Source organism: Arachis hypogaea, chromosome 12, assembly GCF_003086295.3.
Source record: "Arachis hypogaea cultivar Tifrunner chromosome 12, arahy.Tifrunner.gnm2.J5K5, whole genome shotgun sequence".
Classification (NCBI taxonomy): domain Eukaryota; kingdom Viridiplantae; phylum Streptophyta; class Magnoliopsida; order Fabales; family Fabaceae; genus Arachis; species Arachis hypogaea.
In genome coordinates this window covers 98,315,360-98,335,507 of record NC_092047.1, presented here as the reverse complement: position 1 = coordinate 98,335,507, position 20,148 = coordinate 98,315,360, and the positions used below count along the sequence as shown (strand labels likewise).

Genomic DNA, 20,148 nt, shown 5'->3' with positions numbered 1-20,148 from the left:
TAATCTTTAATAGATTATAAATTAGCCATGTCAAAAAAATAAATAATTAATTCATTAGATATTATTATTTACATACTAATATATATTATTGATTATTAAGTTTATAATTAATTTTTAACTCAATTTTTGGTATCTAAAATTTAAATTATTAAAATTATTAAATGTCGAATATTTTGCACCTAATCAATCTTATTTTTGTTATTGAAATTAAAAAGGATGAGTTGTTAATCAATTTAAGAGTAAAAAAATAAAAAAATATTTTGAATTTTATCTCACTAACCAGAATTAATTTTAAGATAAGAAATTATTTTTTACATTATATTATAAGATAGTGTAATCATTTGTTATTCTTTAATGGAAAATATTATCAAATAAAATAGTGTAAAAAATTAGAAAAAATGTATTTACTAATTCAGGAAATACTAATTTATTTTTAATAGAATAAATTATATATTAAATAATAGAAGTTGTTATTAGTTTCTTGTTACACTAACTAATACTCAATGATGGTGTTTGGATACACTATATTACCAAAAAATATTAATCAATTTAATAACTTTTGTAATGACATGAGTTTATAAGTTTAAAAATTATGTCATAAAATATAAAGTTTTAACAAGTAATAATGTTGATCATATTGTTTTGACTTCAAGAATAAATACCATAGCAACAAATAAAATTGTACCAAATAAATTTCAACAAAAACAAAACATAAATATTGCTATTAACGAGAAATTGTTCTATATTTTAAAGACAAATACAATTTTATTTACGAATTTTCTAATTCGACAGACCGAGAACTAATCCACCACGTATTAATGCTCTGTTTATTATGGGTCTGCCACTAACTAATAAATTGTTATGCACACAACGCAAGATTTGAACTTCAAATACTTATTTAAGCGAATAAATAAAATTATTATTCAACCAACCCAAATTAATTAACATAAATACTAATTATTTTTAAATTGTAAAATGTTTATAATAATTATTATTGTGTATATTTTTCATTTAATTTTTTAATAAAAAAATTTATATAATTTTGTATATTACCTCGAGTAGGATACAAAAACATACACTAGTATAACTATATAAGTGAGTTATTTTAAGATTAGCTATTGTGAAAACTTAATTAAACAGAAAAAATTTATTTGTAGATATTTCGATGTGAAGTTGATATTTTGATTATTAATTTTATATAAAAAATTATGTGAGTCTTCACTTAATTAAATACTTATAAAAAAATTGATTTTAATATATAGTTAGTTTAAAAAATATGACATATTTATTTAATTAATTAGATTTATGGGCTTAAATAATACTTTAGATAATAAATTTAAAAAGGAATACTTTTATTAATATAATAATATATAATTAATTATTTGTATAATTTTTTTTTATATTTTAGACAAAATAAAATTTATAATCAAAAGAAAAATAGGCTAAAATTTTTATATATGGATAATTTTAATGTGAAATACAAAAATATTTGATGATTTTGGTGTTCTACAGGGTTGTGGTAGTAGCACAAAACGTTACTAACGTTTTGTAATAAAAAATTTTTTTTAATCATCAAAGAACAAAACGTCACTGACGTTTTGTAATAAAAAAAATATTATTTTAATTATTAAAACACAAAACGTCGCTGACGTTTTGTTAGAAAAATATTATTTTAATTGAAGAAACACAAAACGTCATTGACGTTTTGTAAATGGCCATAGTTGTGTTCAACACACAATTTGGTTCATGATAAAGGATTTCACCTCTAGTAATACAATATTAAAAAGAAAAAGTTCAGAAAAATAACGATAGTGATGCTGATGACGCACGTGAGAAGAAAGGAACAGAGCGATGAAAGAAAGAAAGAAAGGAAGGCTGAGTTTACCCTTCTCAACACTCATCCGCCAAATTTAACCATCAAATATCCTTTTGCATCTCTCTCCCGCTTTACGAGGTTTTTATGCTTTCATCTATTTTCCTTTTTTTTAAATATCTTTTTATAGTATTTTATAAAATAAATGTTAGCATATTTATGTTTAGGATAATTAAAATGGTTATGTAAGTATTATTAAAAAATATTTTTAAATAATAAAAAGATATTATTTTAATGTTACCAAAATTTTAAATGTAACAACAACATTAATAATCTTAATTTGTGTATGCTATGTATTTTTTTTTAAATTAAGAATGAAAGTCGAATATAAAACTTTTAGATAAAAATAAAAAAATTATGTTATTTAAATTGTAGTTAATTGATTTGTGTATGCTATATCTTTAAAAAAGTGTTTGAAGTATATTTAATGGTAAAAGTAAGCTTTAAAAAATGAGTTGTTTCACATAGTCCGTGTGTTGTGTTCTTAAATTATTTTTAACAAATATTCTCATACCGCTTACTAACTAACTTCAATGAAAATTACTTGTACAGCTACAACAAAAGAAGAGATTCTAATCATTAATTGTAGTTGAAATCATTGTATACTTTGAGAGGACCCATGCTAATAGTTAATAATTAAACTTCAAAGCAGGGTCGTATAAATGATCAACACGTCTTATCTGTTTTCAATTAATTGTAAGAACTAGGACAGTAGTAGTGTTAAAACTTGCGAAGGTCCATGAAGTTTCGGCAATTTTTACTATTATAATAAGAGTTTTAGCTATTCTATATACTTAGGTTAAATATATTATAAAAAAATATTTTAATATTATAATTTTTTGTTTTTAAAATATATATTATCATGTAAATTTACAAAAATTACCTTTTACGTTTTTTAGTTTTCGAATTTAAGATATTTTAATCAAATTTAAGGTTTTTATTATCTTGATTAATCTTATATTAATTATACTAGTTTATGACACAAAAGTTATGTTTTTATATTAAAAAGATTTGAAAAATTAATATTTGATATTTTTAATGAGTTATATCTTAAATGATATAGTCCTCTTATATTCACCTAAGAAGTCGCTGTTTAAATTTTTTTATCTTCGATTACAAAAAAAGTAATTTTATATTGACCGATTATGTTGATCTTTATTTTTTTTTACTTATTTATCTTTAACATTTGAATTGCCCATTTTTAAACATAATAATCTTTCTTCTCATTAAAGTACTTGCAATTATCTTTTTTTTTTTTTTTTTTCACATGGTAAGCAAGATACACGTGGACTTGTAACACAAAGGATGTTGAAGAAAATTCCTCATATAAAAAACAGATAAATTGTTTGTAACACCGCAGATTTCAACTCCTCCGAGAGAAACCGAATTCTACTTTTTGCTTTGGTACGAAATAATGGGCCTCATTATTTCAGATCTCATAAATTCAATTATTGACAGTGCACGAGAAACAAATCTAACCATGTTGGTTGGATTTGTAACAGTGAAGGATAGGATTTGGTTTAAAATTTCGATACGTTAATATGTAATTGCCATTAATTAGCTTTTTTTTATTATATTATACGTACATTAAAATTAGTTGCTAAAATTAGTTATCAATATCAAATATATATTAAAATATAAATATATATTAAAAATAAATTAAATCATATATGAGCTGACGACAGCCATGCAGCACCTGTATGAAAGTCAGTATCATCCCGTTGGAATCCCGTTCTAACTAAGGATTCTTGTGGTTCCAGAGGATCCAGCTACAGGAGAACCGGAAACTCTAAGCCAACAAAAAGGGCAGGGCTGACCTTAGATGGATGGCTGGCAGATGGAAAGCGCTTACACACTAGCTTTTTCTTGACAGAGACCTCTCAACAACCAGTGATGGTTTGCCTAGAAGCAGCCACCCTTGAAAGAGTGCGTAATAGCTCACTGATCGAGCGCGTCAACTGGTGGAATACATTGCATCAACCTGGGAGCATTAGCCGATCTGGTACATCAATACATGTTCCTATGCCCATTCCAAAATACATTAATAACTAATTTTGGTGATTAATAATATTTTTGTTAATTTTTTTATTTAGCGACAAATTAAAATTAGTGACTTTAACAATTAGCACCGAAACTATGTTAATTTATCTCTACATCGGTTGTTATTTTTTTAATTTAGTAGCTGATTTAAAAATCAAAACAAAAAACTTAAGTTTTGAAATCTTTTAATCGTTAAATTGATCGTTATTTTTAATTTAATGACTAATTTAATTATTAACAAAAAATATATTGAAAATTGATTAGTTGTTAAATTAGTCGTTAAATTTTGTTGCTAATAATTAAGGCAGCAACCAACAAAAAAAAATCAAATTTTAAAATAATCGATTATTAAATTGGTTGTTATTTTAATGATAATCAATCGATTTAGCGACAAACATAAATTTTGACAAATTTTAGTGGTAGTTAAATTAGTCGTTATGCGGTTAATTATTAAATTAATCACTAATTTAATCATTAACAACCAAATTAGCATTATAATCGATCTTTAGAGAAATGATAACCATTCTTTGCTGTATATTCTGAGATGATAGATCTAGGGTCCTCTAGGGCTATGAATATCTAAGAGTCCTAGTTTGAAAATATTGGTTGCAAAGGGCCAGGTGTCAAAGCTTTTGTGAGAAAATCAGCTAATTGGTTTGAAGAGGACACTGGCATTAAGTGGGTGAGTCCAGAGAGGTGTTGGTTGCGCGCAGTATGGCAGTCTACTTCTATATGCGTTGTTTTCTCATAAAAGATGGGGTTTGTAGCAATGTGGATGGCGGATCTGTTATCACAGAACAATGTAATAGGTTCTATGACTGGCATTCCCAAGTCCCACATGATATACGATAGCCATTGAGCTTGGCAAGTTGCAAGAGCCAACGCACGATATTCCGCTTCTGAAGATGATCTAGCAATGGTGCTCTGTTTCTTACTTTTCCAATTGATTAAGGATCTTCCAAAATAAAAACAGTGGCCAGTGATGGATCTTTGAGAGTCAGCACACGTTGCCCAATCCGCATTTGAAAAACCAATGATTTTGAGATCATTGTCTGCTGCAAAGAAAAAGCCAACTGATGGGCATCCTTTCAAGTACCTTAACACCTTCTGAGTTGCTTGCATGTGAACATTGGTGGGACAATCAATGAACTGGCTAAGCCTCCCCATAGCATAGGCTATGTCTGGTCTGGTGTTGGTTAGATAGAGCAGCCTCCCAACTAGTTGTCTGTAATGAGTTTTGTCTTCAAGCGCTGTACCACTGTTCCGAGACAACTTAGAGGCAGAGGTGTAGTCCATGGGTGTGCTGGCTGGCTTGCACTCCAAAAAACGTGATCCTTTAGAATGTCGACTGCATATTTGCGCTGGCACAAGTGAATTCCTTTTGAGGATCTTGCCACTTCCATACCCAGAAAGTATTTGAGATCGCCCAGGTCTTTAATCTTGAATTTCTGGTCCAGCAGTCTTTTAATGGATTCAATCTCATTAAGGTCGTTGCCGGTTAGGACTAAGTCATCGACATAGACCATGATGATCGTGACACTTTGAGCAGTGATTTTGGTGTACAGGGAGTGATCTGATTCTGATTTGTTGAAGCCAGCTGAGCTCAGAGTTTCTGTTAATTTCAGATTTCATTGTCTGCTCGCTTGCCGCAATCCATAGAGAGACTTTTCTAATTTGCAAACTGAATTCGAATCAACATTTGGATGTTGCAGACCTGGTGGCAGCTTCATATAGACTTCTTCATTGAGGTCTCCATGCAAAAAGGCCGTGTTTACATCCAATTGTTTGATGTGCCAATTCTTGGCCGCAGCTAGAGCCAATATGACTCTCAATGTTGTCATGCGAACCACTAGGCTGAATGTGTAAATGAAATCCACTCCTTCAATCTGAGTGAAACCTTTGGTCACTAACCTGGCCTTGTAGCGTTCAATTGTCCCATCAGGGTTGAATTTGATACGGAACACCCACTTGCATCCTATGGCTTTCTTGCCATGAGGAAGTTTCATAACTCGCCAAGTTTGATTTTTTTTCCAACGCCTCTAGTTCACTTTGGATTGATTCTCTCCAACAAGGGTGACCAGCAGCTTCCTCATAGTCACGAGGAACAACATTGGTAGTGACGGCCAGAGAAAAAGCTTTGTACTTTGGACTAAGTGCATCATAGGAAATGTGTTGTGAGATCAGATACCTACTAGGAGCATTGGAAGTGGAAACAGTGCTATTTATCTTACAATGGTAGTCCTTTAAGTAAGTTGGTATTCGTTTGACCCTAGATAAAGATGAGAAATTACTGTCAACAAAAGAAAAGTCATATGCAAATGGATCAAAATTATGCACTTGAGCATTATGCTTTTGGTCATTATTTGCATTGTGTAAATCAGTTTCTTGTGTGGAATATGGAAAATGGTTTTCATAAAAGATGACATTTCTAGATGTGAAAATGATTTTAGATTTCAAATCCATGAGAGTAAAGCCTTTGGTGCCTTCTTTAAATCCCAAGAAAATACATTTTCTAGCCCTTGGGTCTAGTTTGGTCCTGCCATTTGTAAGTGTTGATGCATATGCCAGGCATCCGAAAACCCTTAAATTTGATAAGCTTGGAATTTTGTTGAAAATAACTTTAAAAGGGGATGCATTGTTGAGAAATTTACTAGGTTGTATATTAATTAAATGCACAACAAGTGTTGTGGCAAAGTTCCAAAAACATTTTGACATGGATGAATGAAAAAAGTAGTGCTCTAGTTACTCCCAAAATGTGTTGATATTTTCTCTCCACTATCACATTCTGTTGGGGAGTTTCAACACATGATGTGTGATGTATGATGCCATTTGATGCATAGAAGGATTTTAGAGAAAGTTCAGGACCATTATCACTTCTTATGCATTTTACAACCTTTTCAAATTGAGTTTGAACCAGTTTTACAAAATTCTTAAGGAGTTCCGTAGTTTTCGATTTTGTTTTCATGCAAAAAATCCATGTATATCTGCTCTTATCATCAACTATGGTTAAAAAGAATTTATGACCATGTATTGAAGGAGTTGAAATAGGTCCCCATATATCGACATGTAACAGATCAAAACAATTGAGGGATTCAATAATGCTGTAAGAAAAAGGCAATCGTTTTTGCTTTGCCAAGTGGCACGAATTACATGGGTTTATTTGTTCATTACAGGCAATAACAGGATGAGTTTTATGCATTATTTCTAATCTGTGTTGGGAAATGTGTCCTAATCTAAAATTCCAAAGTGCATGCGCTGCAGTATGTGAATGAGCATCATCTGCAGGTACTTTATTTCTTGTTACAGCTGCTGCAACAGTCAGATGTGGGTGATGTGAATTATGCATGATATGGTTGTTTGTGTGTGCTGCATGATTAAGAGACTGACTATCCATTGTATAGAGGCCATCAGCACATTTAGCTACTCCAATCCTCTTCAAAGTAGTTTGGTCCTGGATCTCACAGATTTTATTATCTATAAGCATTTGGTACTTTAATCCATTTGTCAGTTTTGAAACAGAAATTAGTTTGAAGTCAAAATCTGCAATGAACAGCACATTTGAAAGATATAATTGATTAGAGAACCTAATGGTACCAATGATGTTACTAATGGTTTGGTTACCATTTGGCATTCTAACAATTATGGGGTTGACTTGTTGGTAAGTTTCGAAATCATTTGAATTGAATGTGACATGGTCAGTGGCCCCTGTGTCAATGACTTAGAGGTGTGATTTGGCAGTAACAAAGGATGAAATATTGCTACTGTACTTTAAAATGATGGTTTTACCTTGACTCATTTGAGGATTGGCTGAAGGAAATTGAACCTGAGGTGTGACTTGAGATTGCGGCTGAGCTTCCTGTCCTTTGAGAATTTTGATGATAGCTTCCCTTTGGTGTGGAGTGAGATCGAGGCTTGACGAGTCATTAGCTTCCTTCTGGTAATTGATTAGATTGCATTGGCTGAGATAATCACTTTTCTTCTCAGCAGGTGCCTCAGCAGCCATGTAATTGATGCTGCTAAACTGCCTTTGCCTCAAATGAGGTGGCAAACCATGCTTCTTATAACATGTGTCAATTGTGTGTCCTGATTTATCGCAGAAGGTGCACTGCATCCTATTACCTCTTCCTCTTCCAGTTGCATTAGATCTTCCTCTTCCTCTGCCTCTCCCTTTATTTCTATCATCATTGAAGTTTGGTGTTGCTTTGTTGAGGAAGATTTTGGTTTCTTGAGATTCATTAAATTTTCGCTCCTGCTGTGTGAGTATGGAAAAGGCAGTGTCGATGTCAGGCAGAGGATCCATAAGCATTAATTGTGATCTAGGAACAGAATATTTTTCATTAAGTCCCCTGAGATATCTGGTTGTGTGGTCTTCGCGTCTATACTCCCTCATGACTTTCAATCCACAAGAACAAATTGAATCACAAGATTCACAATTAGGAACGGGCCTGAAATTGTCCAAATCCTTCCAAATCGATTTCAGTTTTGTGTAGTAAGCTGTTATACTAGCATCTCGTTGCTTCAATTGAAAGAGTTCCTCTTGTAATTCAGCCACTCTGAACTTGTCACCTTGATAGTATCTGCGTCTTAAATCTCTCCAAAGATCTGAGGCATTGTTATTCCATATGACACTTCCTGCAATATTTGGACTCAAAGACAGATTTATCCATGACACAATGTATGTGTTGCACCTCTCCCAGGCTTCAAATAAGGGATCATTCTCATTTGGTTTTATTATCGAACCATCAATGAACTTCAATTTGTTCTTTGATTTCAAGGCTAACAACATGGCTCTGCTCCAAGAGCTGTAGTTATGTGCATTCAATGTAACTAGAATTAAATGATTACCAGGACTTTCACCAGGATGCAAAAAATACGGACTTACTGGATCTTGCATCGGATTGACTGTGTTCTTGGCCACATGAGCCTGGATTCCTGAAATCTGACTTAGGAAGTTTGCAATTGATTGGGGATCCATTGAATTGAAGTTTGCAGACTGATTTTGACTTGCTTCCATTGTCAATCAAGATTAAAGAAATTCGAAGAAATGTTGAATCGAAAGGGATTTCAAAAACAGCTCCAAGAAGAGGAACGAAATCTGAGAAAGAGAAAAGAGAGGAAGGGGAAGAAAGACAAAAAATTAACCAGGTCGATGAATCTGTGAAGATGTCAGATTCAGATCTTCCATTCTCGGTCTCGCTAATCGGAGCAATAACCTCTCCTCCACGCTCACCGCACCATGTGAAATTTCATGGAAGAGAGGATCAAGCTCTCATTAGACTCTATTGTATGAGTCCAAGAGTGAAGCAGAAATCAAATTGGGAAGAAAACCAAAAAGTTAAAAATGAAGGAGTTGTGTTTACAAAGAATGTAAAATTGGAAGGGAGGAAAGAGAAATGAAAATTAGCATTGTGCAGTTCTCTAATTGATGAAAATGAAAACTAATTTTTACAATAAGAATTTTACAAGCCATTTATACATATTAACACGTGCAGCAAGCTAACTACAACTAACTATATTTCTTAACAGCTGGCACTAATAATTATTTCACAATTTCAGCATTTATTCCTTGTACTTAAGTTACAAACCCCAAAGGTTTTTCAAGAGTATATTGTATAAAAAATATTATCATTATTAATTATCCTATATTAATTCATGTTTGCGAATTATCACCAACTATTGATAATATTGTTACCAGCGATTTGAGTAAATTAGGCCATCTCAAAACAGAAAATTAAAAAGGGACAAAATTGCAGTAGAAAATTTATATAAAAAGATAAATACCAACTAAAAATAATGTTATAAAATAATGGGTCGCTATTTTAAATACAAATAATAAAATAAAATAATATCAAATTATTAGATTTTAAAATAAATAAAAATAAAAAAGCCTTCATTTTTGTATAACCCTAGATCCTTAACTCATTTAGAGAAATTTTTTTCCTATTTATAAACTTAATATCGGGTTTGTACTTTTTAGTTTATATATGTTTATCTAGTAATTAGGGTGTATTTAGTTTCGCGTTTGAAATACAGAAAGTAAGTAGAAATTTTTATTTGACTATTTTTTTTTAAACACAAGCATAATTCTGTATTTTAACTCCCTTCACCAAAAATAACAAATAGTAACTTTTGCATTAACGTTAAATTATTAGATTAGAAAGTAATTGAAAAAATTTAATTTTTTCTATTAATTTTAATTTGTCATTCAATCTCATTCAGAATAAGAGATATAATCATTAGCAGTGATAGATCCAGAAAATTTTAATAATGGGGTAAAATATATATAACATGATAATAATTTTTATAATAAAAATATTACGTTTACATAAAAAAATTTGCTATCAAATTATCTACTATAAATTTGTGTATAAATACATATATCATTTAACTTATTTTTAATGTATATTTTGTATTTCAAAATTTGTATTTTAAGATTTATTCTGTACAAGTGATTGTTTTATGTATACGTAACATAATTGTTGTTATAATTATATTTTGTTATTATAAAATATGATTAGGTTTCAAAATATTTAATTACAAATTAAAATACTAAAATAGTAATTTAAATAATAACATATAATTTAAAATTTAACTTTTTATATTTCATATTTTGAAAACTTGACAATATAATTAAAATGTCTTTTTTTTTGTATATGTCGTTAAACAATTATTTAAAACTCAACTTTCATATAATTAGCTCTTGATGATATTCATAGTTGAAAAAGTTCATTCAATTAGTGTAGTTATTATGAAAAAAAAAAAAACTAAAGTTAATTTTAAAAGAAAAAACACAATTGGATAGAGATAATATTCCTTTGAGTCAATTTCTAAGAAAAAACATCAATCTTATTTAAATTAAAAAATTGATCATTATAATAGACATCTAATATGAAGTTCTCAAATTGGCTATCAAGTGTTGAAAATTGAATAAAAAATTATTGTGGGGTCAAATTTAATAATTTAGTGGGGGTAAATAAATATTATTATTATTATTATATATTACTCAATAAAATTTCAAATTATAGTCGGAGCGCTTGCCCCACATCCAGAGGAGTGGATCCATCCCTGATCATCAGAATTCTTATATTTATTTTTTTGAGAAAAGGACAAATAGTTCCTTGACTTTTTTATCCGCAGACATTTAAGTTCTCAAGAATTTAAAAATACATTTAAATTCTTGACCTTTTCAAAATCTAGATATATTGATCTCTCATGTTCACTTGGGTCTGTCAGACTCAACAAAAAAATCAAACGTGACTCCCGTTGTATTGACCTGGTTGATACGGATGCACACGTGAGAGAATTTTTAAAATTGAACAAATTAGACTCATGGATCGATATGTCCAGATTTTGAAGAGGTTAGAGACTTAAATATATTTTTAAATTCTCAAGAATTTAAATGCCCACAGACCAAAAAGTTATGGATCAATTTGTCATTTTCTCTCATTTTTTATAGTCATGCTTTACAAACAAATATTTTTTTATACTATCATTTTTAATATTCTTTTTTAAGTTTTAATTTTTTTATTATTTTTTGGTTCATAGTATGAATGTTTTTATTTAGAGTTTTTTTATGTTCTCTAATTTATATTGTTGTATTTTTGTAATGGAATGTTTAGTATTCATTGTTCATATAATTTTTTTAATCATTTTTATTAATACATATTTTTTATGGAGCTTTATTTTTTTGTTTAACTTTGTATAATTTTCATTATGTGTTTTTGAATTATTATATACTTTATTTTTCATTATCTTTTTTATAATATAAATTATTAATTTCATTAAAAATATCAACTTAAATACAAGAAAATACTTAAAAAAGAATATTGAAAAATTATTACAAAAAAAATATTAAATTTTAACACATAATTTTTTTTTAAAAACATATAGTCAAATAGTATGAAAATAAATATGATTTTAAATAATATAAATTTATATTATTTTTAATAATTTTTATCTAAACATATTTTTTGAACAATGTAATTCAAACAACATTCATTTTATTATAATTTATTTTGACACAAAATTATCAAATATAAATTACGTTTATACTAATTTACTTTTTATTAAAATCAAGTTTATAAAATTAATTTAATACCTACTTTTATTAACTTTATTCCAAACATTCACTTAAACATTTGGATAAAAAAGTTATTGTTCGGTCCAAACAAAAAACGAACAAAACAAAGGTTTTTACTATACTATTATTATTTCAGGAAATTCTCGTTACCATAAAAACGAAGTTTGACCACCAAATTTTAACTACGAACACTAAATTGTGATATAAATAAAGAACTCTGTTAGGGAGATAATGAGAAATTTTAACAATGTGTACAATGAGTTTTAAATTTGGCCCAATATAAAGAAAAAAAAAAACCTAAACAGTTATTTCAAAAAATTAACCATCTCAATCCTAATTTACTAAAAGAAATTACTCAAAACACCATCTTTCCCCAACCGTCTGCTATCCCACTCTCATCAATCATCTCCGGCGTTAGAAGCTTTCTCACCGGCCATCAAACAACCATCCATGTAGTTATTAAAATAATCATCCGACTACCTAGTGAAATGACCATCCATATTTATTAATTGTATATACTTAAACCGAATCAAATAAAATAACCATCCAATGAAAAATTAAAATAACCACTTGCATATACAGTAAATTGACCATCCAGCATATTTGATATTTTTTAGAATTAAAATGTCAAAATTATTATTGGGGTAGTGGAAACTTGAGAAGAAGTAAAGTGAAGTCAAGGCATGAATAAAACAACTAAGGAAAGGAAGTAGAAAAGGAAAAAAGAATAGTGAATATATATTTTTTTAACTTGGGTTAAAAATTTGAAGATGAGTTAGTTAATTGACCATAGATGATAAAGTTTTAAACTTACTCTTGGTATAGTTTTTAACACTTGATACTCTGGAGACATACTACCAATGACGATTTGGATTCTACGCTGGTTTTTCTTGTTTGAAAATCATGAGTGCGGCTGCAGATGGATCTGCGGGAGGTGTCGCACGGCCGCCCGTTGAATCACAGTGAATTCCCCAGCTGATGAAAATGCTGTCACGGTGAATTCTCGGCTGCGGGAGGGGACCGCACGGCCGCATAGTGGGAGGCTGCGCGAATGACGCACCGTGTGCGACTCGTACGTTCGTGGGGCGCAGTGCGGCATCGATCGGTCCTTTGGACAGGCGACGGTTGATGTTGCTAGCGGAGCTTTTACCGGTGAGAAGGGAAGAGACTGGAGGAGAAGAAGGTACCTAAAGAAGTCACGTCACATATGAAGAGGGGAGTCTGCAGTATATGTAACTGCCCGTTGTTGCAAATTCTTATTTTTTTGAATTTAAAATAAAAAATTATTAAAAATTAATTAAATTAATTATCATTTGAATTAAATTTCTTTTTATCCTTATTGTACACCTTGTACACTAATATTATTATCTCTTCATACTTTCTCAAAAATAAATGAGCAAGTCTTCTATTTAAACAAAATAAATAGCTAAAATTTGACATTTTTCACAAATAATATTTTTCATAGTCTTTAAATTTTAAGTTTATACTCTTTTAACTTTATTTATTCTGCGTACTCTCCCTATCTCACATTGACGTACCTTGAATAAATTTATTTTTTTAAATAAATTTATTAATCTATAATATTCTTTAAAATAAAAAATTATAAAGATAAAGATAATATTCTAATATTTGAGTTAATTATAAAGACAAAATTTATTTAGCTAAAATAATATAATTTCGATAGATAATAAAAATTCAGTAATTTTTAAGTAGAAAAAAATTTTCAGTGAATATTTTATTAAAAATAATTATTTTATCATTTATTGGATTTTCAAAAAACATGAGGATAAGTTAAAAAAAAAGTTAGTCTTTATTTATATGGTTTAGTCTCACTACGTATATTTGTGAGTACTGTGTCCTTATTATATGCATAATTATCTTTTTAAAAATTATTTTGTAAAATTATAAATTAATTTTTTTATTTATATTATTATTTACTTGATATATACCATTAATTAATTATTTTATAATTATTTTTAATTATAAAAAATTAATACTAATTAATTTATGAGTAATTATTCACTCGTATAAAAGTTTGTAATTTTATTAAGTAACAAAGAAATTGATTTGTAAAATTTTTTATAGCAATTCTATGTGATAATTAATTTGGCTAACGAAATAAAATTTTAGTAACAGATTTAGTAATTAAAATTTATTAAATATTAAATTTTTCAAGTAAAAATATTTATAAAACTGATTTAATGTATAACTTTTATATATTATTTCTTGCATAATAGGTAAATATTTAAATGATAGTGCATTATTTGAATTATCAATCGCATGAAGTGAGAAATTGTGAGGCACTTATATTTATTAAAGTAGTTTTTTGGTTATTTGTTATTATCATAACAAAAATTAAAGATAAAAATAATATCGACTCAAAATTTAAATTTAAAATTTTAATCGTATTTAACCATTAAAAAAACTATTGTATTAAAAATAAAATAATTTAAAGTATATTTAATAGATAATAAACAGTAGAATAAGAAGAAAAATTTTTAAGATTAAAGAAAGTTAAAAGACGACCTAAACAACAATGACCAAACTGAATTTTTAAAATTTAAACTTTTAAAGTACGCTTAACTTTTAAGGTAGCTTTTGGGGGAAAGTTGAAGTAACTATGGAAAAAGTCCAACATAACTTCTCATCACTTCTATTCATGTCGTCTTTGACTCCTACTTTCTACACGCACTTTCTTTAACCACACTATATGAGCGCTATCATATGATACAGTATTCTCCAAACCCAAAAAACCGATTTCTTTATTTTGGTGTTATTTGTTCACTTTTTAATTTTAATATGGAGGCAATAATGGGGTAGGACATGGTTATGGAGAACACGGGTGCTTTACATGTATGTGGTGTTAGATTGAAAGAAATCGGACGGTGCGTGTAACACCCTTACTATCAGAATGTCACGCTTCCGGCTGCGCTACTTTGATAGCTCAGGAATTACGACGACTTTTACAATATTTAATACTAAAATATGAGCCTGTTTAAAACTTAAACCATATAACCGGACTTTTTAATAAGTAACATCATACATCCGTATAAATATTAATACTTACAAAGGATACACACACATATATATATATATATATATATATATATATATATATATATATATATATATATATATATATATATATATATATAAAATTAATTTTACAAACATTACATAATCCAAATTCCTATCTCTCTTATAAAAATTTGTAAGGATAAAGGCGAGGGGAAAAAGTAACTAATACAACGCAACATAGCATTTAAACAGAAATGAATTAACTAAGCTCTTCCGAACTCCGTCGTCCATAACCTGAAAAGGAAAGATCTGTAGGGGAGTGAGAACATCGTCCTCGAAAGGGTTCTCACTATAGGGTTACAAAATTGTTATAATAAGATACGAAAATAAAATTGTTTTTAAAGTACAATGATTAATAACCGCCTTATGCTTCTTTTCAAAAGCCAAGGATTTAATATTCAAAATCCGAAATGCTTTCTAAAAGGGAAAGCTGTTAATTTCTCAGAAATTCAAAAGCCTTCTTGAAAGTTTTTCTTGGACAGCAGGAATGACCAAACTGTTCCAAGCATAGTCTCATTAAGTCTATGCTGAACCAGTTTAGTTTTTCATACTTTACTAAACCAAAAACACACCAAGCACGGCCTTCGGCACATCTCATAACCAATCACGGCCCAAGGCCCAAACAATTCAAACAACAGCCAATCCAATCAATTTTTAGTCATAAACACAAGTAGGAATGTTCAAGCACAATCAAGCAGTTACATCAAGTAGAGTAATTAGCAATTAGACATAATTATACACATACGCAAACCAATTACAATATGCACACCCAAATAATGTCACATATCTATGATGAATGCCTGGTGGGTCTCATCTGTCGTTATCAAGCCAGCTCGACAAGTCCAGTTTGCTAAACCCTTGGACTGTCCCCCGATGTGCATCCCCATGAGTCTATGCATAAATTTTTCTCATATATATATATATATCAAATCGCTCAATGGGGGGTACCATTCCCGGAAATTTATAAGTGCCCGGTCACCCTTACGTCGTAGGATTAACAGAGTATCGAGTCTCAACCTGGAACACGTGGTGGCAAGCCACGGTACTTTACCCAGGAAAATTCGTGTCTCAGATAAAAGAAGTGTAAAGGCCACATATTCATTTATTCATCATCATTTCCGCACTTCATTACAATTCATATCAAATCAATTATCATTCAAGCCACAAGTTACTGTTTTCTTTAAAGCCAGAAAACAAACTCATCTTTGTTTCAAAATTCAGAATTCTCGTATCTCAATTGTTCCAAGTTCATATTCTACTTTTCTATTAAAATCAATCCTCTTTAAAAAGACACAAATATTTTGCTTTTTAAATCATTTGTTAAACTATTTTAAATCAGAGTTGTCAATTAATAACCTTGGCAAAGACTCAAGACTCTAAAGAAGAATAGCCTACATAATTTCTTAAATTCTTTAGAAATTCCCAAAATCATAGTTACTTAATTTGAAGTCAATTGAGATAGAGAGTTAAAACAAAAACTAAAACATGTTTAAAATACTAAGTTCCAAAACAATTCAATTTCATTCTTAAATCGATAACCTTTCCAAAGGCCCGAAATTGTTTAATCTTGCTAAATCAAAATTTAAAAAGTACTTTAAAAGCAAAATGAACTTAATTAATCAAGGTTCAATTTCATTTAAAATCCACTAAAAATTCTCCCCAAAGTACTTTTTTAGTCAAACTTCAAAACATAAGTTCTTTCATATTTAAATCAATCTTAAACATAAACTTCCTATAAACAGATTAAATTCGAAATATCTATTTCTTAATAAATCAAGAACCAAGTAATGGAATCTCTCAAATTCATTCTTTTTCTAAATCGTATTTTAACAGAATCTTAATTTTCATGAAAATTTGGCAGCATCTCCCCTAAAACTTGGACTTTGCCACCCTTTTCAGGTCCCAACTAAACCTTTTCGCAAAGTCTTTCCAATGGGTTCAAGACCAAATCAGTTTTCAATAAGACCAAATTCAAACTTTCAAATATTAAAGGTCATTTCAAATCAAAACAATCAGAAACCTCTATTTAACAAAAGCAGATATTATTTCAATTCAACAAACAACCATATTCATCAATGACAAATCAAATAATACATAAGACTTACATAATCACCAGAAATACATTTAGCAAGCCATATCTATTTATAACAATTCCAGTTTAAAATAAATTAGTTTGTATAAAAAAAACCCTACCTTGATGATGGGTGAAAAAAATGCCGATTAAGAATTCCTGAAAAATATTTTCTAAAACAGCGTTGCAAGTACAGTCTTAACCGATGAGATTTTCACTATCGATTTAAATTGTGCCACAATTAATAATAAATAATCAGGAGTAGAATCTCGGGTCGTTTCCCTAAGAGTTGACACAAGATGCAAATTATTGGTTAGGATTTTTCTGAGTATTTTTGAAATTGAGAACGGAAAAATAAATGGCTAGGAATTAAGCAATGAATAAATAACAAGAGGTGATATGTATTTAAAATAAAATGTCTTGATCAGGCGAGAGAATTAGAGTTTCTATCCTTGTTGTCTTTCCCAAGTATAATAGTAATTGTTCATTGCTTCCACTTAGTTATCCTCTAACAATTGAAGGAAAGTCAAGTGAGTATCACTAACTCTTGCCCACAAGTCCTAGTCACTTCATGGGGAAGGACTAGAGTTGGTGAGAGTTGAGTTAGCCAGCAATTCCCAATTACATATCAATACTTGAGTATCACAACTCAAGGGACCCCAATTAATCAACCCCCAATCCAAGTTGAAAGATCTACTCTGTTAACATGAATGCCATTTTTATAAACATATAATAGAAGTAATTAAAAGACATGATAATTATGAGAAATTAATTAGATTAAAATTAGCACTAATAGTAAATAACGACGATCAAACAAGCAATAAAAATAAACATAAAAATAATTCAATACATTAATAAAATTAAAAAATGACAAGATCTAAATATGAATTCAAAGCAATCAAGTGCAAAAGAGTAATATGGATAATAGAGAAGAAAACTATGAGAACAATGACTCTAATGGAAGGTAGCAGCAGCCCTCTCAAGATCCAATTCAAAGCAAAACTAAGAACATCAAAAACTCTAGAGAAAAGTAGGTGTTTCTCTCTCTAGAATTCAAAACTAATCTAAAATTAAAGTGAAAAGTGTAGTGTGTTCAGTCTCAGCTCCATCCCTGCCTCTAGTCTGTATTTTCGGGCTTGAATCTGGGTCCAAATCAGCCCAAAAATCGCCTCTAGTGAGTTCTGTTAAGTGCAGCACGTGATGCTCTGTCACGCGTATGCGTCGGCCATGCGTACGCGTCGCTGAACCTTGCACCTGGCCACACATATGCGTCAGTCCCGCGTACGCATCACTGAAAAATGCTCATGATCACGCGAACACGTCAGCTATACGTGCGTGTCGCTCCTCGCTTCTTAAGTCTTCAATTTCTTGTGTTCCTTCCACTTTAACATGCTTCATCTTCATTCTTTAAGCCATTCATGCCCTATAAACCTCAAAAAACTTAACAAACACATCACGGCATCGAATGGTAATAAAGAATAATTAAAAATTAACAATTTTAAGGGCTAGGAAGCATGTTTTTAATCATAGCACAAAATTAGGAAGGAAACTTAAAAATATGCAATTTACATGAATAAGTGTGAGAATAGTTGACAAAACTCACTCAATTTAGTCCAAAATATATCATAAAATAGTGGTATATCACTCGACACGTTGAAACCACAACCCAAACGTCTCACAGAGTTTCTTTCGCCTCAACCCGAATCGACGACAACCAAAACCTCTGCTTCGCTCGCTCTCTCAATAACAGAAATAGCCCCAAACGCCACATGTAAGCTCAGTTACTAATTCCAAACACATTAATATCGCAAAGACTTTAATACACGTAACAGGACACTAACACAGGGGTTATCAGAACATAAATACTTACTGCAAAAGAAAACAGAGCAGTGGCGATCTCTGAACTGATCTGGCGGCAGCCCCGATAGCCATGCCAAGCGGCAGCGGCGACCTGAACAACATGCAGTGACAATGAAGTTCCCAAAAACTCAACAAAAAGAAAAACCAACTTAACTCCCTTACCGGTAGTGGCGATGGTGATTCCTGGAACGGCGGCTTCCAACGGTGACTGCGGCAGACATGAATGGTAGTGGTGGCAGCTGGTGTTTCCTAGTGGCAAAAGCTCGACCACGGCGGCGCGGCTTCCAACAACAGCGGTGACGGCGTGTGATGCGTGAGCATCTTGTCTATCTTTTTCTAGTGAATTTGCATCTAATTTGTTGAGTTTAATTAAGAATTAATTATATTTTAGCCACTATGGATGCTATTTTGAGTTTTGTGCAATTTTATTTATTTTAGGTAGCATTTGGCGGAATTTGATGGAGTTTCTGCAGAGAAAGAGAAGAAGCCAAGGAGATGACCAGCGAATACCGACGCGAACGCATGGCTCACGCGACCGCGCGGAATGGAGGAAATTGCAATGACGCGATCGCGTGCCTGACGCGAACGCGTGGACTGGAATCTGCACAAATGACGTGAACGCATGGACGACGCGGACGCGTCACATGTGCCACGTGCAGAAAATGTAGAAAAACGCTGGGGGCGATTTCTGGGCTGTTTTGACCCAGTTCTTAGCCCAGAAATCACAGATTAGAAGCTGCAGAATGGACAGAACAAGTGGTCCCCATCCATCAACTGAAGATCTGTTAATTAATTCAAATTTAAATTCAAATCTTAAATTAGGAAAAGATATTATTTTAAGTTTAATTTTAAATATTAGATTTTTAAATTTATTAGGATTAGATATAAAAAGGGATCTGATGCCATCAGATTGGAACTCTGTACATTTTTACCTGAATCCTTATTTTCTCTTTTCCATGAGCAACTAAACCTCCACTGTTAAGGTTAGGAGCTCTGTCTATTGTATGGATTGGTAATATTATTTTTCTATTTTAATTCATGTTTTGATTTATATTTCAATAATTGTTTTCGTTATTTATTTTATGAATTTGGGTGGAACGGAAGTATGACCCATGTTCTATTTGAGTTATTGCAAAACTTGGAAAA

The 20,148-nt window shown here is 30.5% G+C and overlaps 2 protein-coding genes across 2 annotated transcripts; both read right to left on the bottom strand.

Moving 5' to 3' along the window:
• Window positions 1–4,501: 4,501 nt before the first annotated feature.
• On the bottom strand, window positions 4,502–5,209 carry LOC140176807 (secreted RxLR effector protein 161-like). Its single transcript, XM_072208358.1, has one exon. The coding sequence runs from the start codon at window positions 5,207–5,209 to the stop codon at window positions 4,502–4,504; it is 708 nt and encodes a 235-aa protein (XP_072064459.1).
• Window positions 5,210–5,541: 332 nt separating this feature from the next.
• LOC114924845 (uncharacterized) lies at window positions 5,542–8,927 on the bottom strand. The gene is made up of 5 exons (XM_072208357.1): window positions 7,700–8,927; window positions 7,535–7,618; window positions 7,168–7,453; window positions 5,992–6,182; window positions 5,542–5,888 (listed from the first exon to the last, which is right to left on the bottom strand). The coding sequence occupies exons 1-5, from the start codon at window positions 8,925–8,927 to the stop codon at window positions 5,542–5,544; spliced, it is 2,136 nt and encodes a 711-aa protein (XP_072064458.1).
• Window positions 8,928–20,148: the final 11,221 nt, after the last annotated feature.